The sequence below is a fragment of the Ascaphus truei genome, chromosome 10, assembly GCF_040206685.1.
Source record: "Ascaphus truei isolate aAscTru1 chromosome 10, aAscTru1.hap1, whole genome shotgun sequence".
Taxonomy (NCBI): domain Eukaryota; kingdom Metazoa; phylum Chordata; class Amphibia; order Anura; family Ascaphidae; genus Ascaphus; species Ascaphus truei.
The window spans coordinates 42166715-42188473 of record NC_134492.1 but is presented as its reverse complement, the minus strand read 5'-3'; the positions used below and the strand labels follow the sequence as shown (position 1 = coordinate 42188473).

The following is a 21759-nucleotide window of genomic DNA, read 5'->3' as shown; positions in this document are numbered from 1 at the left end:
CTCCCCCTAAAACTAGAAACCATTATCTCTGCAGCACTGTAGGAAAATATCTCCTTTTATTTATTTTATTTTATTTTTTTTCTCCCCCTCATGTGCACAGGGTTTTTACAGGTAAAATATATTTACCAATAAGTCCTATATTTTTGCTACTGAAAAATCAGTGGGGATAAATATAGTATGTGGCACTGAAAGGGTTAAGCTGAACTGATGCACTCCCCATATTAACCCAGTTACACAGCCAATAAGCAGACAGCCCACACGCGTGTCCCGGCTCCCGGGGAGGGAAGGGCGCGTCAGTCTACGGGCAGCGTGAGCATGCGCACTGGGACGCGTTTGACTTGTGTCTTTCTGTGCTCACCCGGCCGCCGTATGGCGTCACAACGGTGTTGCCTAGGCAGACGTGTATCTAGCTGTGAGTGTTCAACAGGGAGAGGGCATGGAGGTGCACAGCCGGGTACTGGGTGGGCTGGACGGTCCCGGGCCCGGCGGGGGCTGCTTAGCTCTAGACGGGCTGAACTGGGGTGAGTGACACACACACGCATATATGTATGTATGATTATATGTTTATTACAGGTTGTGTGTATATACAGCGCAGACCCTCAGTATGTGACATATAGTACAGGACTGTGTGTATATACAGCGCAGACCCTCAGTATGTGACATATAGTACAGGACTGTGTGTATATACAGCGCAGACCCTCAGTATGTGACATATAGTACAGGACTGTGTGTATATACAGCGCAGACCCTCAGTATGTGACATATAGTACAGGACTGTGTGTATATACAGCGCAGACCCTCAGTATGTGACATATAGTACAGGACTGTGTGTATATACAGCGCAGACCCTCAGTATGTGACATATGGTACAGGAATGTATGTACAGTATATACAGCGCAGACCCTCAGTATGTGACATAGTACTGGACTATATATATTATATTTAGTATATATACATACACACACAGAGCAGACCCTCAGTATGTGACCTATAGTACAGGAATGTGTGTGTATACACAGAGCAGACCCTCGGTATGTGACATATAGTACAGGAGACCTGTTTGCACCACCAGCACTGATCCTAGTATATGCCATAGATACAGGGCTGTGTATGTGTTTATATATATATATATATATATATATATATATATATATATATATATATATATATATATATATATAGCACTTCACAAGTGTGTGTCAAATACAGGATAACTGACTATAAACAGCGCTGACCAATAATATCTGTGTGGGTGTGTACATACTGTATATGAGAAACAAATACAAAAACCCTGCGCTTCTCCCAAATAGGCTTGCAATTTATTTCTGAGAGTCTACATTTTGATTCAGTCTTCTAACAAAGGAAAAAGAACGACTGTGCACAACTCTCATAGTATAGTAATTAATATATAATGTGCTGTAGTAAAGCAGGTAAGTATTAAATGTTATCAATTCAGATAATCCAAGCATTTCTTAGGTACATGTTACCACAAACACACACACAGCTGGTTTCCACAGCAAACGGCAGTCACTGCTGTCCGCTCACAGGTTGGTGGATGTATAGTAGGCGTCCTCGTGTCGGGCTGTCCACTCCTGGGGCTCAGCAGCTGATCCGTGGTGGGTACAGTAGGTTCTTTCATGTCTCTAGTCTTCGCAAATAGAGTCCTCCTTGGTGCTGGAACTTTCACTCGTGCTCAATATAATGCATGAAAAATATAAAAATGTAGAGAAATCAACGGGGCTACGCTCTGAGGTCCCCCTACTTAAAAAAATAAATACATGTGGCTTGGAGTACCTCTTTAAAGTTGGGAGAAAGTAAGGCCCCTCTAACACTTTATCTACATTTTTTTTTTTTTTAAATATATGGCTTTCCTATTTTAATACATTCTTAGGGCTGTTATATACAGCATGCGGCGTGCGTGCCTATGCGAACGCGCGTGCACGTGCCGCATGCTTTTCCTGTATATAGTGCCGGGAGCTGCAGGTAATGTGTGTGTGTGTGTGTGTGTGTGTGTATATATATATATATATATATATATATATATATGAGTGTTCGACAAATCCATTAAAATACAGGCCCGTGGCGACTGGATTTGACCCCTTGGCGACTTCCTTATGGCTGACCCCAAGCAGGGCGGGATTGGGAGCGGGACTAGGTGGCGAGTAGATTTTTTGGTTCGGCGAGTAGATTTTTGGGTGATTTGTCAACCAGTGTGTGTGTGTGTGTGTGTGTGTGTGTGTGTGTGTGTGTGTGTGTGTGTGTGTGTGTGTGTGTGTGTGTGTGTGTGTGTGTGTGTGTGTGTGTTTTGTGAGTGAAAGGAAGTCCTAGATAAGATTTTTTTTAAAGAAACAAAAACTTTTAATAAATATTTTTTTTTTTTACTTCTGCAATCTTACACACACACACACACACCATACAAACACGCATACACACATACATACATACATACATACATTTGAGCGCAGGCAGCGGCGCGAAAACATGATTTTCCTCATCTTCGCCGCTGTCTGTCGGCTTCCCTCTCCCTGCCGTGCGCGCGGCCCTTGTATTGAAAGGCTGACTGACGTCAGCCAACTAAAATTCCGCGCGCGCACGACGTAGCACACACCCGGCACTACAGAACGTGCCTTATTTGTGTAAGAATTGGCAAAGGATCAACTCGTATTGCTGTATCCTCATTTCTGTTACAATCGTATGTACTGTACAGTACTTCCTGCCAATATTTATTGAGCATGCTCCAACATATTCCACATCGCAGTCCCGTGTGGTAAGAAGACAATACTAATACAATGCAGCATTTAACATACCCTGGTAGAGTAGGTAATGAGCACTCGGCTTGCAGTCTGCAGGGAAGGGAGAGTGGGAACGTAGGGCACACAGGGAATGAGCAGGTTGGCGTGTTTTACCATGAAGCAAGCTGCGTGATGCTCTTAGCTGTGTAACTAGTGAAAGGTGTTGTAGAAGAGGCTGGAAGGAAAGGGTTGAGCATATCCCGTAGATAATGTGTATGCTTCTTTGAAGAAATTCGTTTTTGGATCACGTTTAAATGTGTGACGGAAGTGGGTGTGTTTTGTTTTCTCCTGAGGCTTCGGTATGTATTCTAATATACTGTAGAAAACAAAAAGCACAGAACGCACCAAGGTTGAAGAAATATATATTAAAAATGAATTCAAATAACAAGTACTGTATCAACTTACATATAATAAATCTGTTATCCTGTGAGATCTTTAGGTGGTACAGTCCATGTTGCCCCCTCCGTGGGTAAAAGGGAGGCAACGCCGAGCTCAAGACAATCTATCCCGCGCGCTGGGATCAAGTGATGTCTCCGTCTTGCACTGCTGCTTCCGGGTATGCGCAGTACCGCGCGATCCGTGTGCTGTTGTGTGCACGTCTCCCAAGTTAGATATCTTGTTGTGATGTCACAGTTTGTTTGTTATTGGAACTATGTTTTATTTATTATTGTACTAATTGATATTGCTTTTATATGCTCTTTTGTAGCACTCGCATCAGTTAAATTGTATATGACTTGTATCATTTTAATGGTAAAATTTCACTCTGCCATTGTAATTGTCCACTTGATTGAGATAGAGATCATTGACATTTCTACTTGGGGTTTTTTATGAGTTCTATAGACCCAGTTACCTGCAAGAAATTGGATTATATCCAACACACCTGTGTGAGATAGTATATCAAAGCTGATGTGGAAGCTTGCAACTACCGCCTGACCACACAGATTAGTCTGTGAAACATGTTGTGGTAAGAGCATTGTGGACACTTCATGGAGACCAGCCCATTTGTTGACTTTTAGATGACCTGAGAGAGAGACTGTGAACTTGGAAGACATGCACACAACAGCACACGGATCGCGCGGTACTGCGCATACACGAAAGCAGCAGAGCAAGACGGAGACATCACTTGATCCCAGCGCGCGGGATAGATTGTCTCGAGCTCGGCGTTGCCTCCCTTTTACCCACGGACTGGGCAGCATGGACTGTACCACCTAAACATCTCACAGGATAACAGACTTATTATATGTACAGTAAGTTGATACTTGTTATTTGTATTCACTTTTTAATATATATTTCTTCAACCTTGGTGCACTTTGTGCTTTTTGTTTTCTATGACTGGTCTACCTGTGGAGTAAACCTCGGTGGATCTTCAGTGGAGAAGGGGAATATCTCCACGCACAGAAGCAGCAAAAGGAGTTGGTTTACACCAGAGACTAGGAAGCATGAGCGCGGATCAAAACCCCCCTTTTCTAATATACTATACTTTACCTGTTGTTTCGCAGACCCCTTTTGCAGTGAACGGGGTTACCCTGAATTCGGCGTACCTGTGTTTCCTTATCTATGCCGGGGATTGCCTTTCCCATGGCTTCAAAACCAAAAATAGTCTGGGATTTTTCCTTGTCTTTTGCCATAACGCCATTGCCAAACTGCACCTTAACATGGGTGGAATAGCTGAATAGTTGGTCCCCACAATGCTTTCTATTCACAGCAGCAAGGCATTGTGGGGCGTAACTTTGGGAGCACACAGTCATTAATAGCTCTACCACCCAAGCTGTGTGCACACAGTGAGGTAGAGTTTGTTCTCCCCACGAGCTCAGGACAGAGTACTGCCTGGGATCAGTCAATCAGTTTTGTTAGCAATAGTCTGAGTAGCCAAAAATATTTATTAATTAGGGGTTTGTGGTATAAATATTTTTAAGGTTGGGAACCAGGGGTTTTAACCAGGGTTTTTAAAGTAAGTCTTTGCTGCCCAGAGCATAACTGTGATTCCCTAAGCAGCAGGGACCCACTGGTTCCAGAGATATTAGTCGTTCTACTGGGCAAAAATACTTGACTGTGGGAGACAAAATGGCAGATGGGTCAACTTCTCTCTGTTAATAGGAAAACTGGGACGGCACAGCCATATCTAATGTTTTCATCAGTATTTCTCCCAAACTGAATTGTTTTCCAATGAGACCAGGAGAAAAAGAGGGGTGGGGGGGAAGAGGCAGCATCTTAGCTATTTAACATTGAAATATTCATAGCCAAGCATATGTGGCAAGAGAATGTTGTGACAGTAAAATGATATGCACTGTGTTCTTACTGTAGGTAATTACTCTGATGTTTTAGTTCCAAGCTGTTGCAAATACCAGAACATGAGTGTGCAATAAAAACATAATGAATGAACACGGAGGATTCACTGATAATGACTTCTATAATTAGATATTACAAGCTGGTGGCTCTGGAGGTTAGTTCTGTTGTATGACAAACATTGAGATCCAACTCTTTCATGTCAGGTGGCAAACACGTCTCTGGCTAACAGTTACACCGTGTCTATAAAGTGGAGTGTGTTCACTAAATAAGCAAAATCAAAATTTGGTCACAAACAATCTTGCACAATGAGGTATCGCGAAAATGACTATTTTCTGTATTGCAAGAAATCATTGTTTTGTTTTTTTTAAAACAAATTTAATTGAATTCAATGTTTTTTGATCCACTTTATGATAATTCACCACTGAATTACTTGAATGCTTCTAGCAAGCAGTGCCTAGTAGATTATATTGGAATTCATTTGAGGTCCGTTTGTGCTTGTTGGTCAGTTTTATTGTTACCTTAACCATGGATTGTATTCTCCTTTTGAGGATGCTTCTGTATTGTAAATACATTTCTAAAGGTAGGATAATACCTTTGCAGGACCAGTACATTGATGTGCAGTATGTATGCTTCTTTCTGTATCTATCTCTCGCTCTCTCTTTTCTCTCCCTCTCATTTGCATCGCCTGGAACTGAAACTAGTTTGTTATAAATACATTAGTATTTAGAAGTGTGGTCGGCCAAGGGAGTGGCAGTGGGTACTTGTGAATATATTTATTTAAGCCTATCTCCATCTGCCATATAACTGTGTTATCATTGGGAAATGACTATTTGTCACATATGCTTTGATTGTAATCTTTCTAGGGAAGGGAGGCCATTCTGTTTCTTTACCTCTGCATTGACCTTACATAATTACATAGTAGATGAGGTTGAAAATATACATGTCCATCGAGTTCAACCTATGTTAAATTTAGACTACACATACTCATCCTATATTTGTATTTACAGCATATTGATCCAGAGGAAGGCAAACAAAAAATCCCAGGGAAACATTATCCAATGATGTCACATAAGGTGAAAAATCCTTCCTAACTCCAGTAATTAAAATCCAATTTCTCCCTGGATCAACATCCTTCCTATGTTTACTTATTTGGCATATCCCTGTATACTTTTCCTTTGTAAAAAGAGGTCTAACCTTTTCTTAAAAATATCTATTGTATCTGCCATCACTGTGTCCATGGGTAATGAATTCCACATTTTAACTGCCCTTACTGTAAAGAACCCATTTCCTTCATTGCTGGTGAAATCACCTTTCCTCCAACCTTAAGGGATAACCCTGTGATGTTTGTACTGCCCTTGGGATGAATAGTTCTTTTGAAAGCTCCTTGTATTGTCCCCAAATATATTTGTATATAGATATCATATCCCCTCTTAGATACCTCTTTTCTAATAAAAACAAACTTAAATGAGCTAGCTAGCCTCTCCTTTATAAGTCAAACCTTCCACCTCCTTTAACAATTTAGTGGCTTTTCGCTGTACTTTTTCTAGTTCCATAATGTCTTTCTGGATGTAGTGGTGTCCAAAACTGTACACCATGTTCATGGTGTGGTCTTACTAAGGATTTATACAGTAGCAACATTATGCTTTTTCCCCGCTCATCGATACCCCTCGGCTACTGCCTGACATTGATCACTATTGGTAAGCCTGCTGTCTACAAGCATTCCTAATTCCTTCTCCATCAATGATTGACCTAATTTTGTCCCATTTAATTTGTATGCAGGCTGTTTATTCTTGTTTCCAAAATGCATAACCGTACATGTATCTGTATTAAACCTAATTTGCCATTTACTTGCCCAAGTTTCCAGTTAATCCAAGTCCTTCTTTAGAGATATTACGTCCTGCTCTGATTTTATTACCTTACAAAATGTACTGTCATAAGCAAAGATGGAGGCTTTGCTCTCCATACTTATTTATTTATTTATTTATTTATAAAATATTTTACCAGGAAGTAATACATTGAGAGTTACCTCTCGTTTTCAAGTATGTCCTGGGCACAGAGTAAAACAAATAATACATGGTTACAAATACAGTTACATAAATGAACAAGGTATACATTTATATACAAGACATTGCATGCACAGTTAAAGAAAATATATATTATGAGCGTATGAAACAGTTACAGACCAGATTAAAGTGTGAGACAGCCTTAGATTTGAAAGAACTTAAGCTGGTGGTGGATATGAGAGTCTCTGGTAGGTTGTTCCAGTTTTGGGGTGCACGGAAGGAGAAGGAGGAACGTCCGGATACTTTGTTGAGTCTTGGGACCATGAATAGTCTTTTGGAGTCTGATCTCAGGTGATAGGTACTGCATGTGGTAGGGGTGAGGAGCTTGTTCAGGTAGCTGGGTACCATCGTCAGGGTCGTTTATAAACATGTTAAAAAGCAGTGGCCCGAGTACCGAACCTTGAGGTACTCCACTCACAACTTTATCCCAACCTGAAAAGGTTCCATTTTTGACAACTCTCTGTTGTCTATCCTTCAACCAGTTTTCAATCCAGGTGCAAATAATTTTATCCAGACCAATTTACTTTATTTTGTACACTAACCTCTTGTGTGGTGCAGCGTATCAAAAGCCTTCGTAAAAATTAAAGTAGACCACATCAACTGTATTACCCAGGTTCAAATTTCTACTTACCTCCTCAATGAAACTAATAATGTTTGTTTGGCATGTCCAATCTTATACTATATTAGTGAAAGCACTGTATGCCTGTCTGGATGTCCTGTGTCCCTAGGGGAAATCTCATTGGTCCCTTGGCCCGCCCGCCCCCGCACACCTCTCATTGGCCTGAGACGGAGTGACGGGCCAAAGGGGACACACACACACACACACACACACACACACTGTTGCTTGGCCTCACTCTCCCCCGTCGACTGCAGCTCACCTTCCTCCCCCCCACCTCTCCCCTCTCCCGGTGCCCCTCACTCTCTCCCCCACCTCCCCCAAACCCGCACGCTCCGCAACATCCCCAGCCGCACTATCACGTGCGCTCCCGGACGAGGGGAAGCGCGGGCCGGGCCTCCTGCACTCCCCCGGCCTCCTGCACTCTCCCGGCCTCCTGCATGCACTATCACGTGCGCTCCCGGACGGAGGGGAAGCGCGGGCCGGGCCTCCTGCCCTCCCCCGGCCTCCTGCACGCACTATCACGTGCGCTCCCGGACGGAGGGGAAGCGCGGGCCGGGCCTCCTGCACTCACCCTCACGTGGCGCGGGTCTCCTGCCCCAGCCTGCCACTCTTGCCCCACCACCAGCTTCCGAACCCACCTCCTGCCCCAGCCTGATGCCACGGGGATATCCGTTCCAGGAGGGGAACCGTCTGCCGCCAGGAAACACCACCCGGTCAAGGTAAGTCACCCACCGTCTCCCACCCACGCACTGTCACCCAGTTACCCACCGTATCCCACCCACCCACTGTCACCCAGTCAAAGTCACCCACACACCCACCCAGTCACTCGCACCCACTTTCACTCACTCACCCACTTTCCCCCAGTCACCCACTTTCCCCCAGTCACCCACTTTCCCCCAGTCATCCACTCACTCACCCACCCACTCACTCACCCACCCACCCAGCGACCCAAAGTCACCCACCCACCCAGCGACCCAAAGTCACCCACCCACCCAGCGACCCAAAGTCAAACCGACCCAAAGTCACCCACCCACTCAGTCACCGACCCACCCACCCACTCAGTCACCGACCCACCCACCCGCTCAGTCACCCATCCACCCACACACTCAGTCAACTGAGTCACCCACCTAGCTGTCAAGGGGGGGGAAGCCCAACCCTGTCGCCCGCCCCCCCAAAATTACATCCCGGGCAACGCCGGGTATATCAGCTAGTCCCTTATAAATCCATGCCCACTATTACTAATAATTGTGTTATCCATTAGGTATTCCTGAATATTATCCTGTACTAAACCTTCAAGTAGCTTTCACTCTATTGATGTGAGGCTTACAGGTCTGCAATTCTATCTGTCAGGGCCATGGCTGCAAGACCATGAAACCTAGACACCTGAAACTTATGCAGTTATACTATGGGTGTGCACCTCTGTGTTCTTTCTTTTTTCTTCTTTTAAACAAATTAATTATGAGTGATCCAAATGTCTCTGACAAGCAAGTCAGCCAGTGGGTTTTGTACCTGGTAGGCTATGTATCTGGCACATGACCTCATAATGCGCATAGCCTGGTGGCAGATAAGGAGAGTCAGATAACTATAAAGTTTAGACAGAAAGTAGATGTAGAAAGAAAGAGGAAGTCAGTTGACACAGGAGGAGAAAGCAAGAATGCTGGAGAAGGGGAGAGAGGTGGAAAGAATTGGGGATATCATAAGTTATTAAAGGGAAGTGATGGGGGGAGAGCAAGGGAGGTGCGTCGATGGGGTTAACAGCATGAATAAAAGAGACACTTCAAAGACCGCCTGGTATTCATCAACTCCTCCTCCTTGCTTGTCTGCCGTGAGGTACTGTGTTCTATGCCAGGGGTGCACAAACTGGCAATACGCTTACTAATGCTTGGTTGTCGCTTCAGACATGGTTTGAGCCATTTATCTCCTTGTCTATTGTCAGTAAATCGGTTCTTTCGCTGGATACCAACCATAACCTTTTGTACTGCATCTTTAACTTCCTCGGAATGCATGGGGAAACCAATTTTGGCTTTCCCTAATATACAATTTTCCAGTTTGTCCTCCTCACAAGCTTTTAAGATTGGTGATTGCCCCAGACATCTCCCTTCTATTGTTTTTCCATGCATTTTATTGATTAAAGTCCCTTACGGAATGCAACATCACATCAGATGCTTTTGTTTGCTCTTATTGTTCCTGCATGCACAGCTTAGCTTATAAGGTGTTTGGTAGCTGGTGTTCGGTGTACTGGAAGCTTAATACCTAGGTGTGTTTGTCCAGTTAATGACCGGTTATTAAATTCAGTACATGACCACCCAGTCAGTCACTAGATAGAAGCACATTTTGGCCATCCACTGATATGATGTATTTTCACTAGCCTATTGTAAAAGTGGAATTTGTGATACCATTGAAATAGAAAAAATCTAGTGAAGGACCAGGGTGGTCATTCACTGGCAAAATATTGCTAACAAAAACAGTAATTTGACCACCCCCCAGCACATGATTTTACAATGGTAGCAAGCTAAAGTTGATTTATTTTTAGTTCCCAGAGGCCATCATTTACTTAAAAACAATGTTAAACTCTTCTAGACGTTAAAATAAGGTTCCTAATAAACTTTTTGTACAGTCAAAGAAATGTCTTATCTCTGTATTTCTCAAAACTCAGGGTACTTGACGCAGCAGCTTAACAAGAGGCCATTTTGTGACTCGTTACCATGTGATTGTTTGGACCAATTAGAACTGGTCTTACATCTAACACTCTGGAGGAGATAGAAGGATTTTGATTGGAAGCCATTGGTTTGGCTTGCTTTGAATTGTTATTCACTGGTATGTGGTCATTCATTGGTAGGTTCACCCCTACCATGGTTTAAAAGGAGACCATGTTATGATCTCTGTTTCGCAAATGTTCTCTAACTTGAATATTTGTTATTACTTCTACGTTGTTTGTTTGATATTACCATGTTCAGCAATGCCCCTTTCCTGGCTGTTTCCTTAATAGTTTTGTTCGTGCATTGTTCTTTAGTGCACCCAAAAACCTGTTTCCTTTTATGGTAATGCTAATCTCTTTCTCCAGTCGATGTCCAGATAATTAAAATCTTGTTATTTTTTTCTTGTTTAGCCAATGTTGTATTTCTTTTTACATGTTGTCGATAACAGCATTTATCCTATAACAAACAGAAAGAAAAAACATCTCCCGAATCAAAAACACGACACACTGAGCTATCACAAAAATATAGTTACATGCCAGGGGCGGTACAAACCATGTTTTTTCCTTTTAGATTTTGTTTGTTAGATTTGTTACGGTTTAGTAAGACTGTCCTAAATTTGTAGGGTATGTCCCAACTCAAACTGGACAGGACAGCGTGATTTAGTATGCTTTTGACTTTGTATGGTAGCACGTCAGCTGCGAGGTAGAAGGGAGAGACAGAGCAAAGAAGGGACGTTGTCAAAAGGTCAAAACACAGCTGTCTGCCCATGCACTTCTTGAACTCAGGCTTTGCTGTAACGGCTGCAGACATACGTTTAAAGGGATCCATATTAACATGAACAGGAAGCAAAACCTGAAACGCGTTTTATGCTCATTCGCATATAATTACCCAGAATCCCTGGCTGCAGTTGGAAGCATTGTATGCTTTCTGATTAGGGGGTAACGCAGGTTTGTGGATCTTTCTGACACATGTAATTGTGCTCATAAGTGTTCTTTGTCATTGCTTTGTATTTCAAAAACTTTTGCTTTTGTGGTACTACAATATGTCTGGCTTTTTTTGTGGGTGGCTATATTAGGATGTTCTCGTTCATTGTCAGAGGGCTAACATTTCTAGACCTCACACGCTTGTATTTAGACATGTACGGTAGTGCTGTGCCAACCTCATGGAGATGCTGTGCCACAGCAGGCATCAATAATTACAAGTGTTCTCACTTCCCTTGTTTAAAGGTCGATAACCTGGGTGCTGTGCAACCAGAAATACAGGTACATTGGTGAAGTGACATGAGTTACTTGGCAAAGTAATAAGGATTAGAAGCAACCTGCATGTTCTGCATTACAAATCTTGCCCAGTTTGTTCTTTAAGTTTGTTCTTGCAAGAATAAACTCCCCATTTTTACATTTGAATATTGTATTACACAAACTTCCAGGGAACCTGAATTTTTCTTTTTAGTGTGTTCACAACTGTTGCCCGCGGGAGGGAGGCTGACCCCGGCAGCGATTTGTTTCCACCATATAAGTGTTCATGTGCGCTGCTAAAAACTGTTTTCCGAGAACCACAGGGAGTGGGGTCCCCAGAATTGGCTGCAGGGACCCCTCTCCACCCTCCCTCAGTTTAGATAATAGAAAACAAATTGTGAAGCAAAACGTTTACTACAATCAAAGCCCGGGAACCGTAAATTTGCCTTTGGCAGTCAATGGGAATGATGTAATCACAGGACACTACTAGACAAACAGGAAAGACTTCTGTGCAGACGCAACAAGTAGGCAACTGCAAGAGAACAGGTTGATGAAATCCAGAGCAATAAACATTTCCTAACTAGTGAAACTCTGACCTGCTCTCTGCTAGAGAGGGCTAGAGTGTATATTAAAGAGCAAGCCAATGACTTTCAGCGTTTCTGTTCTTTAACCATTTCCCTTTACAATACAGAGATGATGCAGTTTCTGCTTCAGTTAAGGCAGCTGCAGTACCTACACATTTCCTGTTAGCAGGAGTTATGCCCTGCCAGCTTCCTCCAAGTCCCTACTCCTAAAGTAGCCACTAATTCAGTTTGGTAGCATTTAAAGCCATTTGCTCAGTACTTAAGCTCTTGTTTGTAATATTTTTTTCTTTTATCACTGACAATGTATGCAATGCTGTACATTGCATTTTGCAGACATGTTGAGTCTAATTTAGGCGCGTGAGACCGAGAGATAAGTGATAAGCAGAATTTGTCCCTCCCACTGGGACCTCTCCCTTGGTTCAGGATATCATTTGATTCATTGTTGGTTTATAGAGGGTAAAATTGACGCTATTTAGGAAGCCAGTAGCTGGTGCCAGTGTCATTGATATGTGTGTTCCAAGCACTGTGTATATCCACTGACAAGGCGGTCTGATTCCTTTTCCATTTCTTGACATCACATTCGTTATTTATATGACAAAATGCATCTACAACTAACTGTTAAGTTATATTTGCAGGCAAAATTATTTAAATTGTAGTTTTTGACTTCTCCCCAAATTCCCAAATTAGTTTTTGGCATGCTAATTGCACACTTGAAATCCACTCTCAGCTCTTGTACGCAATTATTCAGCTTTCCCAGTGGAAACCTTTTCCACTTACTACCCCACAAATCTGCAATGCCCTTCCCCCTTAATATCTGACAAGCACCTGCTCTCTCCGCATTCAAGGTCCATCTTTAAACTCACCTCTTTAATGAAGCATTTCAATAACTCCGAAGTTTTTACCCTTGCATAGGCACTTATCTTCCTGTTGCCTCCAAGTTCTCCCTACATACTTATACATAGATTGTAAGCTCTTCGGGTAAGGGACTTCTTTTCTTAATATTTACATTTGTGAAACGCTTATTCCCATGTGTGTTATACCCTTGTTATGTTGTCATTACTGCTGTGCAATGCTATGTATATGGATGGAGATCCCTAATACCTGGCCTGCCGGACTGCAGTTGGCCACCCTTGCTCCAATGTTGGTTTGCAGTTATTAAAAAAAAGCACAGCTACAGCTCAACCCCGTTATAACGCGATCCGTTACAACGCGAATCCGCTTATAACGCGATGCAAACGTGGCTCCAAATTTTCGTATTTAGGAATACTTTACAACACGATTATTGGTATCTTAAATACTTTATTGTACAATGCATACAATTGTACATTATTTCTAACGCGATTCCGCTTATAGCGCGATGTTGTTCTTTGGACCCCAAGCACAGCGTTATAATGAGATTGAGCTGTATGTAGTGCACTTTAACTGTTGAATTTTGATATATGAAAATGGCTTGCCAATCATAATGCAACCTCTCTGCGGTACTGTAGTTCTTTCTCCTAACTGTTAAATAACTACAAGGGAAATGAAGAAATGGATTACCGGGTATTTATTAGCTGCTGGACAGCCGTTATATTTTGGGTTTCCTGCATTAGTATGTTCTTATTTTACTGTATCGCAGTGGATAATGACAGTGTGTGATGCCACTACAGTATGTGTTTAATGTGTTTCATAGACCGTTAAGGCCGATGGGAATTTCTAGTGCTAGACGTTTGTACCAAACAGTTAGTCATTTTTCTCACACGGTTGTCTTTATTTATTTTGTTTTAGCCGATTTAGTTCAGTTGTGTTTTAGTTATGACAAATTGCATTTGTCGTCTGCTTACTACCCCTCTATATTCTCAAAGACCAAATCATTCATGTTATATGTTGTGGATATTTTACATTTAAAGTTGATTACTTGGGGTTATTAACACCGTTCACCCAGGGACTCTATGCTGGTTTGCAGATTACTGAATTGACCCTGCAGCCTGACAATACTGACACCTAATGCTAGTGACGAGGATTGTTTAACCCTTATTCCTTTTCAGATTCCTCTCTTTTTGACGAACTGAGCGACCTGACCGATATTGATGATTTGTTGCAAGATGACGAAAGTGACAGTTATGTGAGTACAGTATTTTTGTCTCCTAAATGTATATTTACTAAACAAGGCTGGAAAATTCCTGGTCATTCAGGTGCCTGAAATTTCCCCCCCCCCCCCCCCCCCCGGTGCCTGTGCTGTACACAGTAATGACTGACCTGTCAATCACCGCTGGCACTGGCGACAGCGCTCCCAAGCGACATTAAAGCCAGATCTGATTCGCTGGGACTGGCAGCGGTGGTGATTAACAGGTCAAGTCACTGCCATGCAACTCTGTGTGGAGAGCGGAAGGGATCAGAGAGCAGGAGGCAGAGGCGTGCAAAGGCTGGGGAGGAGCTTGTTGGATTAGGGGGCGGAGCTAGTCAAAGGGGACAGAAGCCTCCTGTACTCTGCACCCCCCCCCCCCCCCCGCTCTCAATGCACATTGGGGGAGGGGGAAGGAGTGTCTGTGACACAGAGCCGCTAACGGAAGTTGGGTAGCCGGAACACCAACTCCCCACCCTACTCGGCGCTTAACAAAACCCTGGCTCCAAAAAAGTATTTTATATTTTTGTCCACCCCATACAGTGCTTTTTGGACATAATAAAGTATCTATTTTTTCTACTACTGTGTTGTGCTGGTATTCTAGAGCAGGGGTGCCCAAATTGGGGGGCGCAAGATTTTCTAGGCAGGGCACGGCGCTTACAGAGGCCCTGCGCTCTTCCCCAAAGCATTTAAATTAACTCCCTTACCTGCTCTCTGCTGGCTCTTCAGCGACGCGTCGCCATGGCAACACGCATCAAATGACGCTGCGGGTCACGTGACGTCACATGACCCGCGGCGTCGTATGACGCCGGGTTCTTGGAGAGGGGGGCGTGAGCACTGGCGCTGCCCGCAGGGGGGGCGCAGCTCAGGAACGTTGCGCACCCCTGTTTGTGATCTAAACGTGTGTGTGTGTTTGTGCACACCTTATTGTCGCACTGACTTATTTATTGTGCTTTACTTATTTTATTATGCAGGACGGCAATTTTGATAACCTTGATTTTTATATGGACCCAATGTCATGGAATTCTTACCCATGGGACGGCCCAAATCAGTACTACACAGGTTGGTAATTAACTGTAAAGTATGTAGCAGATATGTAAAAATGTCATAACTGTTTATAGACATGCAATGTATTTTTCCCCAGATGTCCCTGGGTAAAGGGGTTTTTAATTTCCATACTTAAATACTATTCTTTAAAAACACTGTGCTCAAGGCGTATCTTTTAAGCCTATAAATTGTGTATATATAAAATTAACAGGATAGAAAATAGAGAACTGAAGCATAACGGTTAAAAGGATTAGTACATGGTCTCAACCAACATAAATCTAGTGTCAAATGACCATTTGAGTAGTAATTAGTAGTTGGTCACTTAGTTAATGATTGAGAGATACCTCAAACACTTCAATGATAAATGTGTACAAAACATGCACGAAAGGAGAAAGGGGGATGCACAAAATAAATGAGATTAGTCAATTAATAATTGGTACCCACAAGTTGATAAGGTGGTTAGGGGAAAGCTTATGCAGTGGTCAGCGAGTGTCCCTTTGAAATCATAATCTCCTTAAAATGGTGAACTGAAGTGGCTTTGCTGCTGCTCACTGAGGTGGTCCAATCACCAGGAGAATAAAAATATGTACCTGTAAAGATTTTAGTGCATTAAAAGAGTTTTTTTTTATTTTCAACAGCATTAAAAAACAATAGATGAATACCCATGGTGTGAGGCAAGTAGTAAGGCACATTCTGGTGCTGTTTTCCTCTCTGCCCCCGACGTCTGGTTGGAGCTCCACAATTAGCCGCATCAATCCTCTCCTCTCAGCATTCCGAGGGGGGAATGGACCAGGCATTCCGGATGTCACGGAAGGGGCGGAGTTACCATCAACCAGACACACAGCGTAATCCTATGCGTTTCGCAAGTCCTGTGCCTGTTTCGTCAGGATTGTGTCTCACTAGAGACCACTTGAGACTCTAAATATTGTCCCTGGGATTAATCCTTTAGGTGCTACTGGCCATTTATAAAATTAAAACGTTACGTATTTGGTTCAATCGTGATCGATAGATAATGCATGACAAGAAAGTACAAAAAAGATCAATGTAATTGTTTCATATGAAACTATTGAATGACAACATATAACAACAATTGATTAAATCTATTGAGTACAAGATAAATCATATGATCTATTGTAAAACAATACTAATAATAGATATACCATGGAAGTTCATGGAAACATGCCAGGAAATGCATGCTTGATAGTACTAGCAACACTTGAGTAAGATTAAATTAACTATACACGGTTACAACTTCTTGTTCCTTTGACCTATAATAGCAAAGGTAAGAACTGAAAAACTACGCTATATTAGCTGATCGTGGCGATCTCCATTTTCCTTTTTTACAAATAAAGAGGGTTCCAACAAAAAGTACTTTAGTATTGCGGTATACAGTCCTTTCGGAAACGGGATAAATGTACAGTACTAATTGTAACAGAGAGCTCATCACAAACAAGGAGTGACCGCGAGGCCGAGGTGGGGATTGTATATAACACCAACCCACAGTCCCTTGGGCATGTCTGGAGTGTAGATAGGTCGAGGTAGCCGGTTCGAGGTTGGAGAGGTATGGATAGTCAGAGGTACTGGTCGAGGTTGGAGAGGTGCGGATTGTTGAAGGTACTTAGCCGTGGTCGGGATTGGTGAGGTGCGGATCGTTGTGGTACTTTGCCGAGGTCGGGGTTGAAGAGGTGCGGATCGTCGTTGGTAGCCAGGATCAGGAGTTTAGAAGAGCGGAGTCCAGAAGAATAGCCGAGGTCAGAATCAGAGGAACTAGGAACCGGAATGCCAGACAAGACATTGCAACGCAACAGAGGGACTGCATGTCGTTTATTCTTACACAATTTTTAATTTGAAGGAGATATATATATTTTATATATATATATATATATATATATCCTTCAAATTAAAAATTGTGTAATAATAAACGACATGAAGTCCCTCTGTTGCGTTGCAATGTGTTCATTTAAGTCCAGAAAAAACTTGACACTAGACCTTTGTTGTATGGTATAAAGGTATATAAACGTTGCAGGATACCAATAAATAATCATTGCCCCATTTATAGCATTCTAATAACTGGAGTAGACGTACCGTGTCCTTTAAAGTTAGATGATAATGTGTGTACCTTAGGTTGTAGAGCATGATCTATGGAAACAGGTAGGGAACTTAGCTACAGGGGATGGGTCGTCCTGGTGGGTCCATAAGTTTATGAATTTTAGGGAGATGATATAAATTGCTATTATTTCCGACACCACCAGGACTCCCTTATACCTGGCTAAGGTATTTATATTCTGTTAAAAAAAAAAGATGTAGGGGGGATCTTTCTCTATTTTGTTATGTTTATTCTGATCATTTAATAACCTGAACTTTTCCTTTAGATATTCACTCCTATCTTGTAAAACTATACCCACTCCCTTATCTTGTCTGATATGTTGGGATTTTACATATACGTTTCTCTTATCGGATTATTTTTAAATGTAGATTTTATCTTACAAAGATTATCAAAGTCTCTTTGGACCAATTAGTGGAACACATTAATAAAATGGCCTTTCGATGTAACAGGTCAAAAGTCAATTTCTTTTTAACCCACTATGAATAATAGTGCGTTCTAATGGTATTGAGATTGTATCAGAATCATCCTTTCAATCCTTTTAAGATTTTTTTCTTGAAATAACTTCACTTTTAATAGGCTCTGAATATAATACAAGTGTAATACAACCTTGTCCTTTGTGTGAAATGGACAAGTTACTCTTGAGCACCCTTCACATTTACACAAAGTATTTATTGACTGTGGCACAATATTTATACCTATTGAAACATCTATTCAGCGACATTCATATTCTGTGCATTCCAGTCCCATCCTTATTTTCTGTCAATTTAGCAACTATTTCGTATGTTTTTGTTATATAGTCACACTAAGAAGGGGAGGGTACTGTAATTGCAATAGCCAGTTCATCAGTTTTAGCCAGTTTTGACATCACATTGTCCATATTCTTGAGTGACGATACTGACAAAAACATGCTCTCTTGCAGCTGTGCATCTCTGTTCACTCGCCTGTTCATGTTGTCATCCTGTTAGCCTCATACTGCATTAGCAAGACATTTTGTAACGAATTCTATGCTGGAATTTTAACACTGTCTCTCAATCTCTTTTGGGCTCTTAAAGTCCAACAAGGATGTTAAGATTCCTGTTATCCAGGTGTTGATAATTGATATTCTTTTCTCTGATATTGTGTTGCTCCTAAAGTTGTAAGTTTGGCTTGATTTTGCCATTCCATATCTTTTAGCTCTTCCACCGTAATTTCACTAATTCGATCTTTCATAAAATTTATTTTTAGTGTTCGATACTGTGAGGAGTGGCCCTGTAGGTGAGGTCAGTTAGGAGTCCACACAATGCATTTTAGGCTGTACCAAACGGTTGGGTGGTTTATTTCTCCACAAATACAACCAAAAATTGGGTACACTGTCCCTTTAAGGCAAAACACAAAGCATAAAAAGAAAGCCTACTCCACCTTGGGAGACGTACTTGACAAGACAGGCCCTAGCTAGCTAGGCCAGTTACCAGCCCCAAATAATACAAAATAATATCTGGAACAATATAAAAAGTCATTATCTGCGTGTGCTGATCCGGTTTCTCCAGGCGAGCATCGGATGCAGGTGTTGCAGTCCTGCTGCTCCCAGGTCCAGGTACCTCAGGTCCACTCCTGCCCTGCTTCTGTGCAGTCTACTCCGTGGTGCAGGGCTTTGGGGTCCCCACTGTTCTTAGGCAAATTCCTCTGGGAACAAGAAGCATGGGTCCCTGCAGGCTAGAGCTTGATTGGTGTTGGGTGTGAATCCCAGCAGGATCACAGGCAGTCCTTCTGTGTTGTTTGATACAACTGCATTCTTAATTTTTTTTGTGTTGCCTCTTGTGCATCATGGAAAAAGGGGAGCGCTAAATCTCTTCTGTGCAATAAAGCTGTTATATCAATCAATTTAAATAAAATGTAGAAGATACAATGTAAACCTCTGTGCAAGAAAACTGATGTCAGTAAAGGCAAGGAAAATAAGAAAGATACAATATAAACCATATGGTTGAAATTCGTCTCGTCCAACTTCTCACAGCTTAAAGTGAAATCAGCTTTTGCTTTGACGGATCTCCTCTTCCCCAGACAGTGTATCTCCAAAAAAGAGGAAACGGAAAAATCAATGATGGAGATTGTATGGTTTTTATACATAAAGAGTGATACAATCAATAGAGTGCACTCACACTTTCTCCAGTCTTTAGACCATAAACACTGTACTTTACGGGATTAGCTGAGGTTAGAGTCCTTGCCGGGAGGCAGGTGGACACTGTCTTGGAACACCCGTGTCAGCCTCCAGTCTTGCGATGACTTGGCTCAGACTCACTTTATTTTTTTTGTAACACATTATCTATCACTATTTTCATTTGATACATTTTTTTTCAACTAGTTATCCCCATATAACACTTTGCACTAAATAAAAAAAATGTCTTGGACCAAATATGTAACATTTACATTTTATTAATGGTCTGTAGCACCTAGAGGATTAACCCCAGGGACTATATTAAGCAGCTATAGAGTGGTCTCAAGTGACACACACCACTGACGAAGCAGTCACAGGACCTGTGAAATGCGTAGGATTAAGCTGTATGCCTGGTTGCTGGTAATGTGACATCACTGCTCCAGGACCGGACGCCTGTTCAACTGCCCCACTGGACACCGAGTGGATCAACGCAACCCATTGGTGAGCTCCATCCAGACACGGGGCAAGAGAGGTAAACAGGGTGTGTTTTTAGATGATCGTAACTTGCCTCACATCATGTGAGTGTTCATCTATTGTTTTTAATGTTGTTGAAAAAAAACTCTTTTAATGCACTAGTCAAGGCTGCTTTGTGCTTTCTTTACAGATACATATATAAGTACTAGTTGCAAGAGGGGGGAGAAGGAACCCCCACCACACCCATAAATATACTAATACACAGTGGAATGGGGTGCACCCGTGGGAGTAGTCAACATGGATATGTAACCCTCCTTGTCCAGCTATAAGGGAGTTTACATAGATGTCTGTGTTGTTGGCTACTCAGAGTGCATTACCTTTGTCAGGGGTGCTGACCTGCGTAGGCTGGGCATAAAGATGGGTTCCAGGAACCTTGTAGTTGATAAACAAACAGTCTTTATTCATACTATAACCAGAAGAGAAGGAAAAATGGAGCACTGGAGCAATGGAGTTCCAGTGTTTTTTCCTCCCCTTCTGGTTATAGCTACACATATAGAAGGCACACCGAGGACCCAAGGACATAGGGAACAGCGTCAGGATACTGCACTATTCAAGTGAGTCCGTTTGACGAAATATTCCCCCCTACATACTGATGGATTAAGGTATGGTTGCATCTTTATTTCACGCTGTCAATTTTGGACATTCAGTGTGATATAACTTTACAACTGTGCACTTTGAGGTTCCCAGGCAAGCGTGCAAATTTACCTACCTATTCACACGTTTATACACCTTTATACACGTTTATACTCCAAGGGTCACAATGTGTTTTTCACAATATTCTAGTATCTGTTTATGGTTCTTAGCACCACACAATTTTTCTATATTTATTCATACTATAGACAGGTACATCTCTTCCTCAGCTGCATCATTGCAATCCTGAGAAGGCACATTGCTTTAACGTTGAATAGGTTTCTTTAATTCATGTCATGGTTAACCATGCTTCTTGTGATATTCTCAATCCCTATGTCCCCAGAGTCCCAGCAGGGGACCCTGTGGTAGGTTACGTCAGGGGGGCGCAAACTTTTTTCCCTGCGCCCCTCCTGCCGGCGGTCACCTCATCCCCACGCCCCACCTCACCCCCACTGGCGTCGGCTCCGGCGTCATGACGTCACGTTGCCATAGCAACGTGACGTCACATGACCTTGCTGCGTAATTTGCCGTCGCGTTGCCATGGCGACGCGTGTGGAGCCAAGATAAGCAAAGGTTTGCAGAGGCCCTGCAGCTCCCCCGGCACTTAATTTAAGTGCCTTCGGGAAGCGCGCGGGGCCTCTGTAAACCACGCGCCCCCCTCGCAGACAGTCTCGCGCCCCCCCAGTTTGCGCACCGGTGGGTTAGGTGTTTATAACTTTGTATCCTACCCTGCTCATCTCACATACTCTGGTACTGAGGTAGAAGGGGGTGATTCTTCATTTGTGCAAGGCAGTTTAGTCTCTCGGGATCCGATTTAAGGTGCTGTATTATAACTTGATGATCCTGCCTTCAAATGAGTCCAAGGGCCATAGAAAAAGCAACCCTTCAAGACATGTTGAAGCCTGTACTTCTTCAGCTTCCTTTA

General features: G+C 42.6%; 1 protein-coding gene across 2 annotated transcripts in view; it reads left to right on the top strand.

The window, feature by feature from the left end:
* Positions 1-357: 357 nt before the first annotated feature.
* The window catches only part of ATF6 (activating transcription factor 6), a 168064-nt gene continuing 146662 nt past the window's right edge, over positions 358-21759 (top strand). The window contains exons 1-4 of one of the 2 annotated variants that reach the window (XM_075616812.1): positions 415-521; positions 6089-6154; positions 14309-14385; positions 15360-15447. In XM_075616812.1, coding sequence (XP_075472927.1) covers positions 15390-15447 — 58 coding nt within the window. In that variant the 5' untranslated portion in view covers positions 415-521; positions 6089-6154; positions 14309-14385; positions 15360-15389. Of the gene's footprint in view, positions 522-6088; positions 6155-14308; positions 14386-15359; positions 15448-21759 lie in introns of both variants that reach the window. The other variant, XM_075616811.1, reaches the window with a different exon arrangement.